General features: G+C 34.6%; 1 protein-coding gene across 1 annotated transcript in view; it reads right to left on the reverse strand.

The window, feature by feature from the left end:
* Positions 1–828: 828 nt before the first annotated feature.
* The window catches only part of CNGB3 (cyclic nucleotide gated channel beta 3), a 60,967-nt gene continuing 42,175 nt past the window's right edge, over positions 829–19,620 (reverse strand). Inside the window, exons 9-19 of the mRNA XM_029283558.1 lie at positions 18,036–18,122; positions 16,706–16,770; positions 16,349–16,471; positions 13,481–13,622; positions 12,224–12,383; positions 10,879–10,976; positions 9,508–9,591; positions 6,881–6,999; positions 3,434–3,580; positions 1,982–2,153; positions 829–1,143 (exon numbers count right to left, since the gene is read on the reverse strand). Coding sequence (XP_029139391.1) covers positions 829–1,143; positions 1,982–2,153; positions 3,434–3,580; positions 6,881–6,999; positions 9,508–9,591; positions 10,879–10,976; positions 12,224–12,383; positions 13,481–13,622; positions 16,349–16,471; positions 16,706–16,770; positions 18,036–18,122 — 1,512 coding nt within the window. The remainder of the gene's footprint in view (positions 1,144–1,981; positions 2,154–3,433; positions 3,581–6,880; positions 7,000–9,507; positions 9,592–10,878; positions 10,977–12,223; positions 12,384–13,480; positions 13,623–16,348; positions 16,472–16,705; positions 16,771–18,035; positions 18,123–19,620) is intronic.

Genomic DNA, 19,620 nt, shown 5'->3' on the forward strand with positions numbered 1-19,620 from the left:
TGTTTGCTGATCATAGCACAGTCTAGACTTCCTGGTCAGATATATGAAACTTTTTCCTCTCTTAAAAAAGTGGACACTAGGAAAAAAGTTCTCTTAAGATTGCTTCAAGGTCTCACATCTTCCAATGAGATGAATAACATTTCATGCATCATCACTGAAACACTTGATTTCAAGATCAACCTAATTACCAGATATAGTCCGAGATTTGGGAAAGCGGATTGAAATTCCCAACAGCAGCAGGATGAGTGAGACTTACATGCTGTTATGGAGGTGAAATGAAAAATATGATGGGTAATTCTGGAAGCTCATTATTTACCCCCAAAACTATACTTTTATTTTTTTTTAAATCAGATATTTATTTTTAAAAAGGTAGATTTGCAGCATACATTTGCAAAGTGCAAAGGGCAGCATGCACCTGACTGGGTCACTGAAAGACCCAGCATATAAAAATCCAGAAACATGGTCATTTCTGCTTCAGCTCTTGAGTCTGAACAACCCCAAATAAGTATAAATTAGTATTAGGTTATATTTTAAACCAGCCAGCCATCCTGAACTAGAGAATGAGGTGAAAAGATTGCAAATTATTTGACCAGTAATCAGCAGGACAATGATCAAATTTTGTACTTTCAAATTATTTTTGAGGACATATAGTTGGTATTCTCCTTATAACTTACAATGAACGCAGTACCACTAACTCTCCACTAGCCTTTTTATGTTTGTGGAACATACAAAGAAACCTGAGATGAGCTACACTTTTGAACAAGAAGATAATCTGAGAGCTGCACAGTGCTTGAGATGTCACATATATGCAGTAAAAACATCCACTGGTTATGTTGCTTTTTTGTCTTTGACTTCAACAGTAAGGATCTCTCCTTCCCCTGATACATTTGAAGGAGTCATGCTAATGACAAGGGACTGTTTATTGATGCCTTTGAGCAGTGATGGTTGTGGTGAACTTTGTGTGACTGCCTCTTCTTTAGGAGCACTTGACTCTGCTTTGGTTTCTTGGATTTTAACCATGGGCTCTTGAGCTGGTTTTTTTTCCTGTAGACTTGGTTTGACATTTTCTGTCTTCTTTTTTCCTGCCTTTTCTTTTTCCTCATTCTCTTTCTTTGCTTGTTCTTCTTTGGCTTCAAGTTCTTTCTAAATAAATGAATAAATAAATATTGACTGATCTTTTTCTATCATCTTTCCATGTTTTTTACTCCTTTTCCTGCTTATTCTTCCTCCATATTTTCCCTCTAAATATAGACTAAATGTATTAAATAATAATGCTTAATTGAATCTAAGTGTAACTTCACAGCTTTATCCATAGTGGCTCAAGGAACACAGTCATCCAAGTACAGTTAGTAGACAACCCATTCTCACTTCAAAGTGGTTTTCTGGTCATAAGAGTACAGTAAATGATTGACTGATTGATGTAGCACCTGGAATCTTTCACAAATTCTGCTAACTACTAAGACAAGAGGTTGCTACATAAATAGTCTCAGAATTTCCCAGAAGTGAATTTGACCATAAAACATCTCTAATACATCATTTCTTTCTACCAGAATAATTAAAAAATATTTAATTACTTTTTAAAACCCAGTCTCTTCTATATCCATTTGCACATTTCCCAATATCTCTAAATCTTGTGGAAATATTCAAACATTTTTCATTGGTATAAGTGAAAGATTCTATAGCATCAGTAATCTAGATGTAGTTTTACACTGCGAGCAACCTCTTTCAAAATCTTTTCTTGTAGACTACAAAATAAGTTTTATATTCAAAGTAAATTAGACCACACACTTAGTTTTATAGTTTTATATTCAAAGTGTCATGTATAAAACATGCTCTTCAACCTGTAAATATAGTTGCAAAATTAATTTCTGAAATTATTTTTACTAATTGCTAGTGTCCTGAATTTCAGGTGTTACTTTAATTTGACCCATTTTCTACCTTTCTTATTTTACACTGCAGTAGCACCATGGAAGATACATACCAAGGCCTCATTCTCTTTCTTCACCCTGTTAATTACGGCTAAAATTCCTCCTTTCCCTCCAGTTAATGCTTTGAGCATCTTAGGCGCTTCCGCTTTAGCCATAAGTAGAGCTAGGCCCTTTACAGATGGTGGTGGTGGTCCAGCAGGTTTTCCTGCCTTCTTCATAAGTGCTCTAGATTGTAGAAAAAGAAGAGAGTGGGAAAAGTCATCAAATATAGCATCAAATGATTCTTAATAATTATTCTACTCCCCATTAAGTCTTTTAATCTTATTTTCCTAATTAGTCAATGAAATACAGCAACTTCTGCTGGACACTTGGGCCTCATCTTATGCCCTATCTTTGTTTCCATTATTTTTAACATTTAAAATTTTTTTTTATCTCTCCCTTGTTTCCAAGTGAAGAGAATATTGTTGTCTTCTCCTTTTTCCATTGTCAGTTATTATCATGGCAGTTCATCGCACAGTCAGCTAGCTGGTTTAGACTGGATTTGGCATTTTTGCCTATCTATCAAGTCCTTCCTAAGGACCAAGGATGTTTCTCTTTCATGGTGTTAAAGGTATCACCACAGAATGTTAGCTATTCCAGATAAAAGATAGGCATGTAAATTCTGAACAGAATGAACTAGCATTCTAGGCTATCAAGAGTGCATTATGTGTCTAGCATGTGTAGATTTTTGTGATACTGTGTGCCATATGCTAAATGAACCTAATTTCTATTTTATACTTCATTAAATGTATTTTACATGGATTCTTTTAATATGTGTATGGTAGACAATTTGTGCATTATTACTGAAGCTTGGAAATAATCCATTTAGTTTGAAAGATAGATACTTAAATTTATATTTTTAAAAAATATATACCATCCAAAAATGCAATTCTTAGGCAGTTTGAAACTGCAATAAATAAATAAAATTAACATACTTGAAACAGACTAAAAGTAGTAAAAGAAAACCTGAAGTATCTAGCAAGAAGTATAATCTCTCTTGTTCTAAGGCTATATTTTGAGGTGAAAAAATACGTGTCAAAAGTGAGTTTCTTAATATTACTCAGAATATGATCCTACTTTGCTTAGTAAGAATCTCTAAGTAGCCCCATGTACTGTTTGCATAAAACAGTAACTTTAAAACCTTTTGTTTAGAATGATATTTTTTTTAACTTGGCAACTTTAAGATATACAGACTTCAACTCTCAGAATTCTCTATCCAGATTTTGGCTGTAGAATTTTGGGAGCTGAAGTCCACACGTCTTTAAATTTATCAACTTTGAAGAACTAGGTTTAGAGCTATAGTTTTTGACATATTAATCATGGATTGTCTCTCTTCCAGCATTAATCATAACTCTTCTTTAAAATACTGTGACTATAATACTAACATCATGGCTAAGATACGTTAATGTATCATAGCACTTAGCACAGCAACATTTTTTCTATACATAGACATAAAAAACACATACTTTCCCTTCTTTCTCAAGTGCCTTTCAGATTCAGGATAGGACACCAGGATTTCATTCAATGTCTTCTTGTCAAGAATAAAAAGATTGGCAAATCCATGAGTGATCACATTCGCAGTTCGCCGATTTCCTCCACTGTCTGCTAATAGACTGAAAGGGCAAAACAAACAGGAATGCCTGTGTTTCTAGTTAGCCATCCTATAAACAGCTTCTCCTACAGTTTGAGTATATTGCTGATCTTTAATTTGAATAAACTATTTAGCAAGTCAAATGTCTTATTCTTTAGTCTGTGCTTTATGGACATGAAGAATATCTATTCTCCAAACTTTTTCTGATACTTTTAATGTTTGAAAATGCTACATCCAGATATATCAAGATAGACTTATTGGGAACATAGGGGAAACAGAATACTTTTACAATCTGACAGATTGAGATGTAATTTTCTGCCGGCAGACCCGAAAGGTGAGCTGGACTTGGAAAATGCAAGTTGGCAAAAGGCCTCTGAGAAAGGTTTAGATTTTAAAGACTCAAAGTTGATAGACTTGACCAGTTCTGAGCTCAACTTTTTCAAGAAGATTGAGGAGAATTGGGGAATGGATTTATCATACTCAATCGGAAAACAAATGTTAAGAGATGGTATGTTACAATTTACAGGACACTTTTCTGTACAACAAATTCTGTGAAGATATATACAACAGGAACTTATGATTTTGGGGAATAAAATCCAATTGTTAGAAAAGATCCCAATTAATATCTTAAGGAAAAGCCTCATTATTAAGAATTAATCAAGAATATTTGATCCTGGATGGACCAGAGACAATAACTAGGGTGACCTATGATAGACCAGAAGCCATGTAGACTTTCTGCATGTGAAATAGACTGTTAATAGAGGGTTTTAAAGTTTAATTTAGCTGTTGGTTTTACTTATTAACTGTTTCCATATAGCGGATAAATATCAGGCTAACTGGGTTGGGTAAATACTATTCTAGAAATTTATAAATTGTGTGCCTGCTTTGCAAGGTAGGTGGAGTTATTATCTTGGAAATAAATGTAACAGTATTCAATTAAGGGGGACAATTTATCTATATGTCTATTTTGGTTTTTTATTTTTTATTTTTACTCTTTTTGTGTAGTCTTGTTATTTTTTGTTTTTGTACTTTTTTGTATTTTGTAGTTTATTGTTTTGAATAAAAATAAAAAAATTGTGAAAAAAATGTTATATCCTCAAATGGGATTTTCTCTGTTCCAGTTCTCTCTGATGTTCTTCACATGAGCTATTCATCGGGGTTTAACTTGAGCTATTTCTAGCCTTGAATTTAGCATTGAATGATGGGAAGCAGAAGGCTAGCATTCTTTGGAGTAGACCATTTTTTTGGGAGGCTAGCTACCACTATCAGCAATTAGTAGTTGGTAGGAAACGCCTTTCTATCTCTTTTTGCTTACATCATTCATTCATACATATAAATTATCCATCAATCAGACAAAGCACCGTATAAGACATGCATCGAAAGGGAAAAAGTAACTGCATTTAGAGAAGCCAAGTGCTACAAATGTCCCACTTCCTTAATCTGTGAGTTATTCATATAAATCAGGGCTATTCAAAGTTCACTTTTGTTAGTAGAATATTGGAGTAAAAAAAATCATTTTTGAAAGTATTAGATCAAGTCTGAATTATTTGTGCCCACAAATCTAAATTAAGCCTGGTAGTTCTTTATTCTTGCATGTGAAACCACTTTACATAAAACGCAATTTACGTTCAGCCTATTGGGAAGACATCACAATCTGATCTCATTAAGATAAGACATTTGAAAGAAGGTAAAAGGGATAAGATAACTGGAATTAAAGAATATTGTTGTGAATAAGAATCTATTACTGGTCTCTAATTACTTTGTTGGTATATTGTTCTGATTCCATTTATTTTTTATTTTATACCATCTTATTGAGAGTTTCGGTGTATCTGACAGCATTAAGGTAGATAATTTGGACCCATTTTATTTTATTGCAAAATAAAATGGGTCCAAATTATCTACCTTAATGCTGTCAGATACACCGAAACTCTCAGTAAGATGGTCTGGGAATTATCTCAACATAATTGGAAGCACCATCTTTAACTTAAAATTTACAGGAAGGGCCATAGCCAGTGATAGATAATATGCTCTGAGGGAGGTGGGCATTTCAAAAACATGAAAAATAAATAACATAAAAATAAATGCTTAAAATCTGAGTTCATCTGCATGCGCTTTAGAAAAAAAAGATTTCTGCTCAAGAATTGGGGAGCCACTATCAGACAAAACAGATAAATAATCTGTTATTAAGATTATCTGGGACACTACACATCCTCTTCACGACCTGTTTTCCTTGTTACCTTCTGGAAGGAGGCTTCGTGGTGTCCGTAGCAGAACATTCAGATTCAGCCATAGTTTCATTCCATACAGCATTAACCTTGTGAACTCTCAAGCTTCCTCCTTCCGTTATATATTCAAGATGGACAGTATTTAATATTTATTTGCTATGTATATGTAGGGGTGTGGGTCTATACATATGTTGTTCATAGTATGTTTAGGTGTGTGTCATGTATGTGTTTCACTTTGAGACCAGGCAACTAAATTTCATTTTTGATGTGTGCCGTTGTGCCCACAGTAAAAAAATGACAATAAAGGTTATCTTATCTTATTTTACCTTACCTTACCTTATTATGTCAGATGTAATAGACATTAAAAAGTGTTTAAGTTTTTTTAATACACATTTTATTGGTTTTTTTAATTTTAACATCAAAGTGCTCAGGAAAACACCGTGGTGAAAGGGTAATCAATCATAACAAAACAAGTCATATATATATAACTAAAATTAATACCTTAAAAAAAATCCCCCCCTCTATTTCCTCACAGATATAACAAATTTAGTTCAATCTATTTCTTCTTAAAATTCAATCAATCCATAGAATCATCCTTACATCTACATAAATCACTCCTGCTTTTAAGCTCCACTAATTTCAGTTAAAATATTCCAATTGATCTTAAACAAACATATTAATAAAATTTTGGGTATCCCTTCTACAACACACATAATATTCCAAGAATAAAATTCTAATATTTTCACATATATTTCATCTCTTAATTTAATACATCATTAATTAATACCCTTTCTTCTCTTGATGGAGGCTAGGACCCTCAGTTTCTGCAATAACTCCGCATACACAGACCAAATTAGTCAAAGCAAAATGGAAAAAAAGATGGTGGAAGATGTTGCTTGCAGATTAAAGACAGGAGGAACTCAGTCAAGAACTTTATATCTTGGTTACCATCAGATAGTAGGGAGAAACTCTCACTTGCACTGATCTGTGATGGCAGACACGTTTCCTCCCTGGAAATTATATTCTTGTAATAATTTGTTAAAATAGGCATTTGTTTAGCTCTCTGAAAAATTCACAAGATGAACAAAGAAGAATACCTGATTTCTCCAAATACAGCTCCTGCTCTCAAGGTGACCAGGACTTTAGTGCCATCAGGACCTCCAAGTACTTGAACTTCACCTTGTTTAATGATATACATTTCTCTACCAATTTCTCCCTGTATGCACATGATGGGGCAAAAAACATATTATTCATCGTATCCAATTATGTTGGATGCTATCTGAAGAGGAATAAGAGGTGACATAAAATCCCATTTTCAATTTGGTGAGCTTCCCACAAACTGAATTCCTTCTCTCCACAGTAGTGTTTTTCAAGCTTGGGAACGTTAAGATGTGAGAGATTCAACTTCCAGAATCATGCTGGCTGTGGAATTCTGGGAGTTGAAGTCCACACGTCCTAAAGTTCCCAAGGTTGAGAAACAGTGCTCTACAGTATTGGCTAATGAAACAACTTTCTTTTATGTGGTAAGGCAATTCATCTTTTTCCAAAGGTTATCTTAGATCAGTGTTTCTCAACCTTGGCAACTTGGAGAGGTATGGACTTCAACTCCCAGAATTCCCCAGCACAGCTGGCTGGGGAATTCTGGGAGTTGAAGTCCATACCTCTTCAAGTTGCCAAGGTTGAGAAACACTGTCTTAGTTACTATCTTAATTATTCATTATAACTTTAGGTGAGGACTGAGACTATTCTGGATTTCTAAATTGGATTATCTATGGTAATCTATAGAAATACAATACCATATTAATTTTCTTGGATAGCTCAGCAGCTTTCAGTATCTTTGACCAATTTAGAACTGTTGAACCTAGAAGACATTATACTGCAATGGACCCAAACATTTTTCTATAAGACTTCCCCCTCTACTGTCATAAGGTACTTGGTTTAATTACTATTACTTTGTAATCTGCTTTGAGAATTCTTTTCGTGGGTTGGTCTTTATTTTTTTCTTCTACTAGCCTGTGTTATACATTTAATGTTATATTTTACTTTCCTGAAGATGCATGCATCTGAGATTTTTTTCTTTTAAAAAAATAAAGTTAATTTAATTATAGTGAGAAATGAAGAATTACTTACAAATGCAATAACCACAAGGGCTATTATGTCTGGGTTGCAAATACATGGATGGCTGTTAGAGATGTGAAAAAACCCCTCTTTACTGGTATCTAATGTGGACTTTTGCAGGCGAGGATAACCTAAATAAAATGAAGCTAATGACTACACTGTAGAAAGAGATGTGAAGCTGAATAGGAGGTACCTTTCTGACTGTCAAAAGAACTAACCAGTTCATTCTTTTCAGATACTGAAAGCTGCTGAGCTATCCAAAAAAATTAATGTGGTATTTTTTTCTGCCATATGAAAAAATTGGTGGTTCTGAAGTTTAACATTTGTACCTCGCCTTTAAGTCTAAACATGCATTGTCTAACTCTAAAAAAATTCTCTGTTTTGAGAAATATGAATTAATTTGATATCCCCCTTTTGTAGTTTCTTGTTAACTGGGAAGATTAACCTTCATGGAGGTTATTCTAATTGAGTGAATCAACCTTTTACTAATAGATGGCAGTCTGCAATAAATATCTGTTTAAATTCACCTTCTTTCAGTATTCAAAGCAAGAACAGGAATAACAAAGCAAACAAATGAAACAATTCACACTCAAAAGTAAATCAGCATTTTAAGTATTTTCCTAATGATCATTTGCATAATTTCAAAGGGGAAATCAAGAATAATCAACCAACCAAAGCATCTGCTGTTTCTTGCATATTTACCAGCTCATTTGTGAGCTGATTAGCATCCAAATGAAGCCAATTATACCTGGACAAATAGAATTGAAAATTCTAAACTTGTGATATATTTATATATATACCAATCAAAGTAATTGAGTGCACTATAAAAGAAAAATAGCATGCAACTGGGACATTTCTATCATATATATGGTTAGGATGATCCAGTGCCTTGAACATTCCTTTAGTGCCCAATGGAGTTAAATGTTTAACATATGTGTTATGCTCTGAAAATAGCAGCTATGGAATACCTGTGAACTGGGGCTCTACCATGCTGGCTAAAAAAATATTATATTTTTCTAATATGCTGGCATCCCAGTAAAAAGTATCTTCCCAAAGCTGCTATTTGTTCTTAGAAATATGCTTCCATTGGCATCAATTGAAGCTTCTTCTCTGTGCCAAGCAGGTGAATAGTAATTTTTCATGGAACCAGAGCCAGAGCTAGGAAACTGTTGCGCTACTGAATGCATGAATATCAGTACTGATTATTCTTGGCAGAACACAGCATATCTGTATCTCCATTTTGTTTTTCAGATGGCAAGTGACAAAGTTTTATACCTCAGCCTCATATGTTCTCCTGGGTATTATAGAGTATTTATGTGCAAATTGTGCATTCAATATTTCACTTCTAATGATGTGCCAATATATAATTCACATTTAAATAGTATACATTCATATCCTTTTTTTAAAATTATCCTGTAAGTAAAAAAAAAAATCTGTATTCTCTGGAGCAAGTAAACAATTTGAGAACATATGGTGATGATCATGCACTGTATTATATACAGTATGTATGGTATCTAATTTTAATATTAATATTGTTCAAATATCATTTTTGATCTACAGCAGAACTTATTTGTTTTGATTTTTTACAACGAATAGGTTGAATCACCTTTTTGCACACAAAATCGCCAGGTAAATACACAATGGATTTCAATCTCAGCAGCATGTCGCATATCATTTGGGAGTCACATTCCTATTTAAAAGGGGGGGAAAAAAACCTCTTTCAGGAATATATTTAAGTGAAATCCTATCAGCAATACTAAACAGCGGGCAGCTTCTGGTGGGGAAATTTGGTGGGCTAATGTCTCTGAAGGAGCAAAGAGACATCATAGCTGAGAACACTTGTTGGAAGATGGATTCTGGCTTGAATAATCTCCCTGGATCAAATACAGATTGTGAGATTTCCATGTGTATTCCGGACAGCAGCTCCTGATGAGTAAATTGCAGAAACAGAAAGTTTTTGCAGTCAGATAGGGAGTTGAACTGCTGGCAGTGCTGGAATTCCATCTATGCTCACTGCTTTTAAAAAAAGATTTAAAGGAGAATTGGAGGCGATGCAAATGGAGTGCTCAGAAGAAACTACACAAAAAATCATAACAGATGCAACAAGAACTGGAAAAAGTTGATAATGAAATTGGTGCCACAGGGGTATTGATCTTCACACATTTTTGGCCTGATTATGGATTACAAAAGTTTAACATGGAATACAAATGGAGCAAAAACTCCTCAAAAGAGGAAAAATACAATTGTTTGAAAAAATTAAAGACATAATTTGCTCACAAGAGACTCCTATCAGGAAAAAAAAAGATGCAAAATATTTGGCCTATAAAATTTTGGCTCTAATTTTCTGTTAATTAAGTTTTTGTGTGCATGGTAACTATTGCATGAGACCCACAAGCAGCTAAAGTAAAACATTGACAAAAATTTTACTTTTGCAGTTATCTTTTGTGAGAATGAAGCTAAATGATGGAGAACACCTAGGACACAGAGAAGCATTGTTCTCTAGTAATTCCAAATCTTTGCTGCTATTAGATCAAGCTCAGTCACTATTTCTATGTATCTTGCAGCTTTCCTATCTTAATCTAAGTCAACATAAAGAAACAGATGGAATGGTAAGAGTTCAGGAAATAACTGTTTGCTATATGGGATGAATTAGGCAGGTCTTTGCTTTACTAAATCTTCTGGATGGATCAGCATCTTACATGACTCTAGTACCATCAGTGTCATGACTTCATGTGATGGACCAACATAATAACTGCAATATCTCACTCTGATGATTAAATGTATTTGTAGAACTTCTATAGATTGTTCTTATTAAGCCACTAGTAAGAACCTGACTATCCTCGTCAAGCCCATAGTAATTGCTGCAATTTGATTATATCTGTTGTCTTACAAATTGAACACGCTTGCTATAATGGCTTGCTTTACAAAAGAAAATCTTGCCAATGTTAGTTGTTATATTACACAAAGTTCTACTGACTTTGAACAGATCAATTTTGCGGACAATAGCAAAATTGACATCAGTTGCAATGTCTAACTGCATTTTTCCAGGCATTTGCTCCAGTAATTCTGATTCATCTGCAAGACAAAATGATAAAAGTTGGTTTATGCTATTAGCTTACACTGAAAAATGACATACTCCCCCCACCCCCAAGTGATTTGAAATAATGGTGATTCATCATATCATCTGAACTGGGTTGTTTAAGTAATAATAATAATAATAATAATAATAATAATAATAATAATAATAATAATAATAATAATAATAAAGTTGGAAGGAACCTTGGAGGTCATCTAGTCCAACCCCTGCTCAGGCAGGAAACCCTATACCATTTCAGACAAATGGCTGTCCAGTCTCTTCTTAAAAACTTCCAGTATTGGAGCATTCACCGCTTCTGGAGGCAGGTTGTTCCACTGGTTAATTGTTCTAACTGTCAGGAAATTTCTTCTTAGTTCTACAGTAGTGGCTAAAATTGTGGAAACCTTTTGGGAAAAGTGTATTTTTGAGGTTTGATGGCTAATAACACCACTTTTTTTTGGAGTAGTAGCATAAAATTATATATCAATGGAAAGATCAAGTATGTAATGCAACAAAGTTTGTTCAATTATCTGTACTGTATTCTATGAAAAATTATAGCCAAATAACCAGAAAAAGGAAGCACAACTTGCTTAGGTTGATATCAGGTAGCTTTCCTTCATCTGATGTAGCCAATGAGCATGAGTTGTTAGAGAGCCAATCAGGTGTCATCTTGTTTTGGCAATGAGCCAATCAGATCACAGTAGGATTCATGTTGTATTAAAGCTGAGAGGAGGACATTTGTCAGTGTGTTATGTGATCGCTATCAAGTTGGTTGGGTTTTTTTGTATTCTTTCATTTAGTGAGCTTGTAAAATGTAATAAAATTAAAGTAATGGTGCAAAGAGATGACTGGTCGCCCAGAAAACGATGTAAAATAGTATTATTAAGTGAACAAGGCTACAGTTATAAAGAAATTAGAAGCAAAATAGGTGGAAACTTAACCAAAAATGGCATTTCTACTGTACACTTTTCCCAAAAGGTTTCCACAATTTTGGCCACTACTGTAGGTTGCTTCTCTCCTTGATTAGTTTCCATCCATTGCTTCTTGTCCTGCCTTCAGGCGCTTTGGAGAATAGCTTGACTCCCTCAGGCAACCCCTGAGATATTGGAATACTGCTATCATGTCACCCCTAGTCCTTCTCTTCATTAAACTAGACATACCCAATTCCAGCATGTTTGTGCCAACTTTCTATTCCTTTTCAATCAAACCAAAGCGACTCGGAAAAATGAAACATTCTGAATTTTACCTAGCATTCCTTGTGAATCCCACGTATACTCATACCATGTTCGAACACGATTCTGAACAAGCCATGGAATAGTATTAGCATTCATGTAATCAACTGTGTCATCCATACAGGCACGATAATAATTTTGTCCTGCTGTTGCTGCTCCAATAATATCACGCATCTGCAAACATCAGCCATTATCATTACATGTTATATTATAATAGGTTGTTGCTAACTTGATTTTTTTTTTGATGTGAATACAAATTGCTGTCTATGTAGTTTGTATTGGCTTTTCCAGGTTACAGTATTAATATTTTATCTTTAAATATATTTTAACAGCTAATTCACTAGCTGAAAAGAAGGTTATTTAATAAATGGAACATAGAGATCTGTCATAAAGCTGATTATTTTCTATCTGAACTCAGGATTTTCTATTTTGACAGTATTTATTTCCACAACTTTCCCCTTTTCATTTTGGATTTAACCTGAAATCTGCATGCAAAGCATATGTATTGCAAGTAAGAACTCTTTTTCGTAACCAAACTAAAATGTTGTTCACCACCTTTTGAACTAGCAGGAAACTATAGTGGCCTAAAATTCTTTATCTCTTATGATAAAATGGAATAATAATGAATAGCCTTTATTCCTTGAAATGCTTATCCTGCCACAGTCATAGTATCAGCCAATTGTGCTGTTCTATTTATTGTCCACAGGACATCATCCAAGAAAGGCAAGGATCTTAGGAAGGAACAAAGTATTTCAACTACTTTTAGAAGAGACAAGAAGCAGTATTACACAACTTTTGTAAAGATATTGAAGATAGAAACAGACCTGGGAAAACAAGGATCTTGGGACTGACAAGCTTGTTCAAATTTCAGTTTGGCATGCTAAAGCAGCAGTTCCCAACCTTTTCTATATCCCGCACCCCTAGAACACTTCTGATATATTCTCACACCCCTTACAAAAGTTCAAAACAACGGCAACAAATTATGCATATACACTATAATTTTGAAATTTCTAAACTCAAGTTTTTGAGTACCCCTGGTTGGGAACTCTGTGCTAAAGGATGTCAATAAGTATTTCAAAGAAGATCAATAAGAATGGAAGGATGAAGTCCAAGATAACTTGGAGGATAGTCCATATATACAAGAAACCCTAATACTAGAAGATGAAGTTCAGACTGCACTGTGGTCATTACCAAGTTGGAAGGCTACAGGAATTGATGGAATATCTATATAAATGAGGCAAATACAGTAACACAATAATATTTTTGTTTACCTGGCCAATCAAACTGGAGAATACAAAGACACCTGAGAAATAATTCATAAGCTGAAAGATTATTTCAAACAAAGTGACTGGTTCTGGTAGTCCACCAATAGTAATCAAAGTGCGAACAGCCCAGTAGTAACATCTTAGATACCTGTAGATATAAAACAATTACTGATATCATTATTTTTCTACAGATGGTTGTACTGATTAATGTTCAGAATAAGGAATAATGCCTTTTTTCTAAAGCAGTTAATCATAAAAATAATAATTAGGTAATGAAGTACAGAGATTTTTGCCACTATTTTATCTAGATAAAGAGTAAATAAGAAATTGTGCGCCCTATAAAAGTAGCTGTCTAGTTGTACAAATCTGGTGCTGTGCATACAACTGATAGTGCAGATATGTTCTAGTCAGTTACATGGATCTAGGATTTTTTGTAGAACAAAATTTAAATTGACCAAGACAAGAAAGGGATTTATTCCTGGATTTATTAATCAAACTAAGCCATGCTTTCAAATTGGCTTCTAAGCCGTGGTTCCAGATTTGTTTCCAAATCAACCTGCATTCTTCTGGATAAGCTCTTAGGAAATTGCCCAAGTCACACTGTGACTGAGTTGACACACATACAAAGCCAAAAATTGTTTTAATCATAACTTGTTAAATCAATACTGCAACATGCTAAGCCATAAACTTTAAGTTTATAAATCAAACTGTGTTCACATAATCAAAGAAACTGTTATTGGTTTGCATGCTGTGTGAATGTAGCCAATGAGAAGACATGACTCCTAGTTCCCACAAGATAATTTTCTAATTGAAGGGACCTACACCATGTTGTTCCTGCTAGATGAGCAAAGACTATGAGGCAGGTGGTCCTGCAAGTACCTGAGCCCTGTGTTTTGTGGAACTTTATACAGCATGTTATGACCAGCGCCTTGAATTGCACCCAGATACTGGTAACCAGTGCAGCTCAAGGGTCAGAGGTACTATGTGGGTGTGTAGCAAAGTGCCCAGACTACTCACTCTGCTGCATTCTGGACCAATTGTAGCTTCAAGGGTAGCCATATGTAGGGTGTATTATAGTAATCAAGTCAGCTAGCAACTAACACATGAATTATTGTGAGTAGGGTCTATCAATACAGAAACAGATGCTAATTTAATTTAATTTAATTTAATTTAATTTAATTTAATTTAATTTAATTTAATTTAATTTAATTTAATTTAATTTAATTTAATTTAATTTAATTTAATTTAATTTAATTTAATTTAATTTAATTTAATTTAATTTAATTTAATTTAATTTAATTTTATAGCTACTCATCTCACAAATGTGACTGTAGGAAGCTTACAACAATATAGATAAAATACACAATATAAAAATAAAAACACATAGCAGCTGAGCATCATAAAAACAATTCCCGACAAAGCCAAGAGACAGGCTACATTGCACACACAGGGCCCTACGCCTGGATACAAAGCCAAGGTTTGAGGGCCTTGTAACAAGCCAGCAGGATCAGGGCTAGTCTAATCTCAGGTGGCATGGTTTTCCACAAGGTAGGCATCATGGCAGAAATGGTTCCTTCCTGTCAGCTGACACTTCTTAGTCAATAGGACCTGGGGCATGTCCTGTAGAAAAGTCCTCTAGTCATGTCTATTACCTGATGAATTAGAAGCAGATGTGAATGCAAAAAGACCCTCAAATTATATACCTGCTGTACCTGAGGAAGTACTACTCAATTCAGAAATAAAGACTACAAATCTTTGGATCCAGGGGACTTCAGAATTGTACTATTTCTCTGGATCTGGTAGTTTTAGACTTCTCCAATTTGATCTATACTGCAGAGCTGATCTTGCAAATCTAATTGTGCTTTACTTCTCACTTCTCCATTCTCCCCTCACATTTCTGTGAAACTAAGTTTCCTGAACCTAAGGAGGTGTTTATTTTAGCTGTTTGTTTGCTCCCTCCCTCAGATTAGCTTCGGGCTTGAGTCCCGCTGCTCACAGTGTCGCTTTGAAAATGGATCTTGCTTATCTCTGCCAAGGTCATCTTCTTTATTCTCCACAAAATGACATCCTGTGTGCTTATATTACTTGAGTGTTCTCCCAGGGTGTTGTACAAGCATGGTTTCTAAGGTCTCCATTTCTTCAGCTGAGGGCTCTGCATTGTGGATGCTTTTACTGAATTTTCAGAATAGTCTGATCTGCTGCAAATGTCTGACATTTGTAGACTGTAGGGCACAGGTCTGTAGGGCATAGCTGTCCTTGGACATTTCTGTAGTAACTATTCACTTTCTTAGAAATATATACTTCAGAGCATGTTATCCTCACTTCATCCCGTCCACCCATTTGTTTCAGTTTTCTTTCTGTGAATTTTTGTATAATATGGCACCTCTTCCCTAGTCACTTCAAGCAGACAATTACAATAAATACCATTATCTTTCACAGGACATTATTTTTTTTAGAACACGTTTGCATATGACCTTCACCATAAGTAAAGAAATGGTAGAATTCAATCCTGTGAAGCCTCTTAAAAGGAAAGATATTGTCTCTTATGAGCTGAGTGATGCATTATTTACTGCAATTGGACTTCTTTGATCTTATCCAAGTGGAAATTTCCTTATCATTCAAGGTTTCTTTACACAATGAGTCAGTTTAATTTATGGAGCCATGTGATGGCTAAATGACTGAGGAAAAAGATGAAATCATCAAAGAAATAATTAGCATTGACTGATAAAACAAGCAGAATGCTAACATTCACTATACTAGTCTTCCATATAATAAACACATTAAAACTGGAGGTAAAAGTTACCAGTGGAAACACTTATGAATGTTTAGCATTTAATCAAGATTACAGGGGCAAGGTAACACAAAACCACTTGCATGTTTCCTTTGCCATCATACACCCATTTGGTACTCCCAAGTCCTTGATACGTTGAAGCCCAGTAGTATAAGCATGCATTAATATGCAAGATAAACAATAGGTATCCAATAGTTCGAATGACCCTGTGAAAGAAAGAAAGAAAGAAAGAAAGAAAGAAAGAACCAATGTTTATGTAAGTTCTGAGATGCATTTTTTTTCCTGTGTTTGCTTTCTCTTAGGAAATCTTAATTTTGGTCAATAGCAACACTGACAACCACTACTTCTAATATTAACAGGATAAAAAAATCACCATCCGAAAATACTAAAATATTTCTGAGCACTGTACTATGTGATGCTATAACATTTGTAACACATACCTGTAGATATATGCTTTATCCATCACTGCCTCTAACTTGTCATTGAATTCAAAGAATGTGAGATGCTGAACATAAACCAAGAAAAAACAAAGGCAGCTCTAAAATGCATTTTTGTCATAAATTATCTACCTGTTCCCTTTTCTATGTGGGAGGTGATGATTTTTTTTCTGATAACAAACCAGTGTTTTTGACAGTCTTATTTTATTCAGTTAACTAAACTTTCTTGACTAAGTTTTGCTGATTATGTATTCGTTACTTGATTTCTATATAATTGGCTTTTTTGAAAGGGAGACAATTGTCTGGATAACTTCTTTTTAAACTTTGCAAATTAAAGGGCATCTTTAATCCATTAATTTGAAATTAAATTAGATAAACAGATCATAAGTCAGGATACCTCTCCCCCCAAAAAAGTACAAAGTGTTAAAATTCATGAATAAGTACTTAATTTGCAGCATTTACATAATTAAATCATCTTACATATATAAATTTCCCCTTGACCTCTTCTGAGGATGCCCATGCCTATCCTTCCTGTTGCTTTTCAAAGATTTATTTATCTATTTATTTTTAAAGGAAACTGATATATTGCAGATATGCAATATCAGCCATAGTTATCATACTTTACAGAAATAGTTTTGGGACCCACAGGCATTCTAAGAAAATAATAAGTGGTTATACCCACATGCATCTTCATTCCCTCCTCAAAACACAAACAGGCAAACAATGAAAATCAAAGATAAATAGATTTGTAGAAAGCATTCTGGGACACAAATTTCTCAGCAATAATTTTGTAAATAGGCAGTTCTTAAAAGGAACAAAATGAGGTCCGCATTCCAAATGTACCAATTAACCTAAAGTAGTGTTTCTCAACCTTTTCAAATTTAAGATATGTGGACTTCAACTCCCAAAATTCTCCAGTCAGCATGAAGTCCACACATCTTAAAGTTCACAGGGTTGAAAAACTCTAGCTTAAAAAGAATATCTTTGTATAAGTGTAAATATAATTGAACACAGTGAGACCTATTTTTAGATAAACTTGCCTACAATTACATTAATACTGATTGAAAATTTACACTAGTGTTAATTCATAAAACAAATGTCTCCTAGTCTAGTGTCCAACTTTAGTGTATAAGCTTTTAAAAGAGCTACTCATCCAGAACTGAAAGAAATGAATGTTTCCACCCCCCCAAGAAAAATATTTGAAATGTATAGTCAGAAAATGTGTGGCATGTTTTTATTTTGAAACCACCTCATCCCCAATGTGATCAATGAACTATAAGAGGTATGAATTTTATCCCAAGATTAAGAATAATAATAGATCATCTCTTCTTACCTTCATCATCCTGTTTACTCTAAATATTGCACTGATTCCAAATATAACACATAAAACATCAAATGGAATTACTGAAAATAAATCAAGCTGGTAAAGCAAACAATTCAGTTAGTCTTGCTTAAATTAATATTAGTCTGATACTTGTATTAAAAGTTACTCAAATTTAATTTGGCTTATTGATTTCTGACTATTTGTCAGAAATGTGTCTAATTGAGAACACATCAATAATGATGTAATGTGTCTATCTTTGAAAGATGTCAACAGAAACCCGGAATGATCTACGTTTATAATGTTTTAATTTATTAATTTATTTTATTCATTTGTCAAGTTTAGGTACCGCCTATTTCACCTTCACTGAGTGAAGCTATTTCTTCGGCCTACGGTTAAAATTTAGCAAAGTATTCTGGTTGGTTTTAGTCTATTCCATTTCTAGAGATCAATGACAAAATAAGGGGCTTCTGCGTTACAGCCTACCCCATTTGATTCCCACACTTCCCACAGATATTTCTTAAACTGGTTTCAGAAATTTCAGTCTGTAATCCGGTGGAGTGGCATTGGGGCCAATCTGGCACCAATCTGGACTATGGCCACTGTTTGGCCATGACCTTTCACCCATGCAGGAAAGACAAGCCTCGCGGACTGGGTCCTCTATGGGTTGTTCTCCCAGTGACTGCCTTTTCATTTAGGCACTGTTTCTTCCTTACCACCCCTATGTCTTTCCTTTGTTTTCCTTTGGCAGTTAAGTACGTTCCCTGAGTGCCAAAATAGAAATCAGTTGATTTTTGAAATATTTTGATTTTTTCCCCAGCTAATAATTGTTTCATTATTTGTAAACCATTGGTTTAAGTATTTTATTTATTGATATATTTTTGTTTTAGTCTGTGTATTCATACATAGGGTACTGATTCATGACTCTGTGCAACATACAAAATTAAAAACAGTGCAGTTCAAATCAGTAGAACAATGTCTACTAGAAAACACAAACAGGGGGAATATCCATAAACTAGAGATGTACAAAATCAGTCCTATAGTAGATACACACCCTGTCCCAGCCTAACGGCTGTGGAAACAGACAGGCCATCAGGACTTATTTGAAGAAAAACAGTATATGATAGTTTTACTTCCAGGGGGATACTGGTTTAGAGGACAGGCACTGTGGCAGAGATGGGAGGTCTCCTGGGTCCTATAAAGTGATATTAATAGATGGGACCCAGTTTTACCAACTCCTTTGGGACTGGCAGAACTAATGGTTAAACACAGCCTCTCAAATAACTAGGTCCTCTGCCATATAGGGCTTCCTAGGAAATTACCATCATCTTAAATTGTACTCAGAAACCTATTGGTAATCAGGGCAGCTTGCATAGCAGAATGTTACACAGGCATAAAAAGGGACACCTATAACTTAGAATAGAGTAGAGCTGGAAAGGATCTTGGAGGTCTTCTAGTCCAGTCCCCTGCTCAAGCAGGAGAACCTATACCATCTCAGACAGGTGATTGTCTAGTCCAGGCATGTCAAACTGCCAGCCTGTGGGCTGAATGCGTCACGCCGAAACTGCGCCCACCCCATAGCCGGCAATGGGGAAAA

Source organism: Protobothrops mucrosquamatus, unplaced genomic scaffold (genome assembly GCF_001527695.2).
Source record: "Protobothrops mucrosquamatus isolate PMUCROS unplaced genomic scaffold, P.Mucros_1.0 scaffold135, whole genome shotgun sequence".
Classification (NCBI taxonomy): Eukaryota; Metazoa; Chordata; class Lepidosauria; order Squamata; family Viperidae; genus Protobothrops; species Protobothrops mucrosquamatus.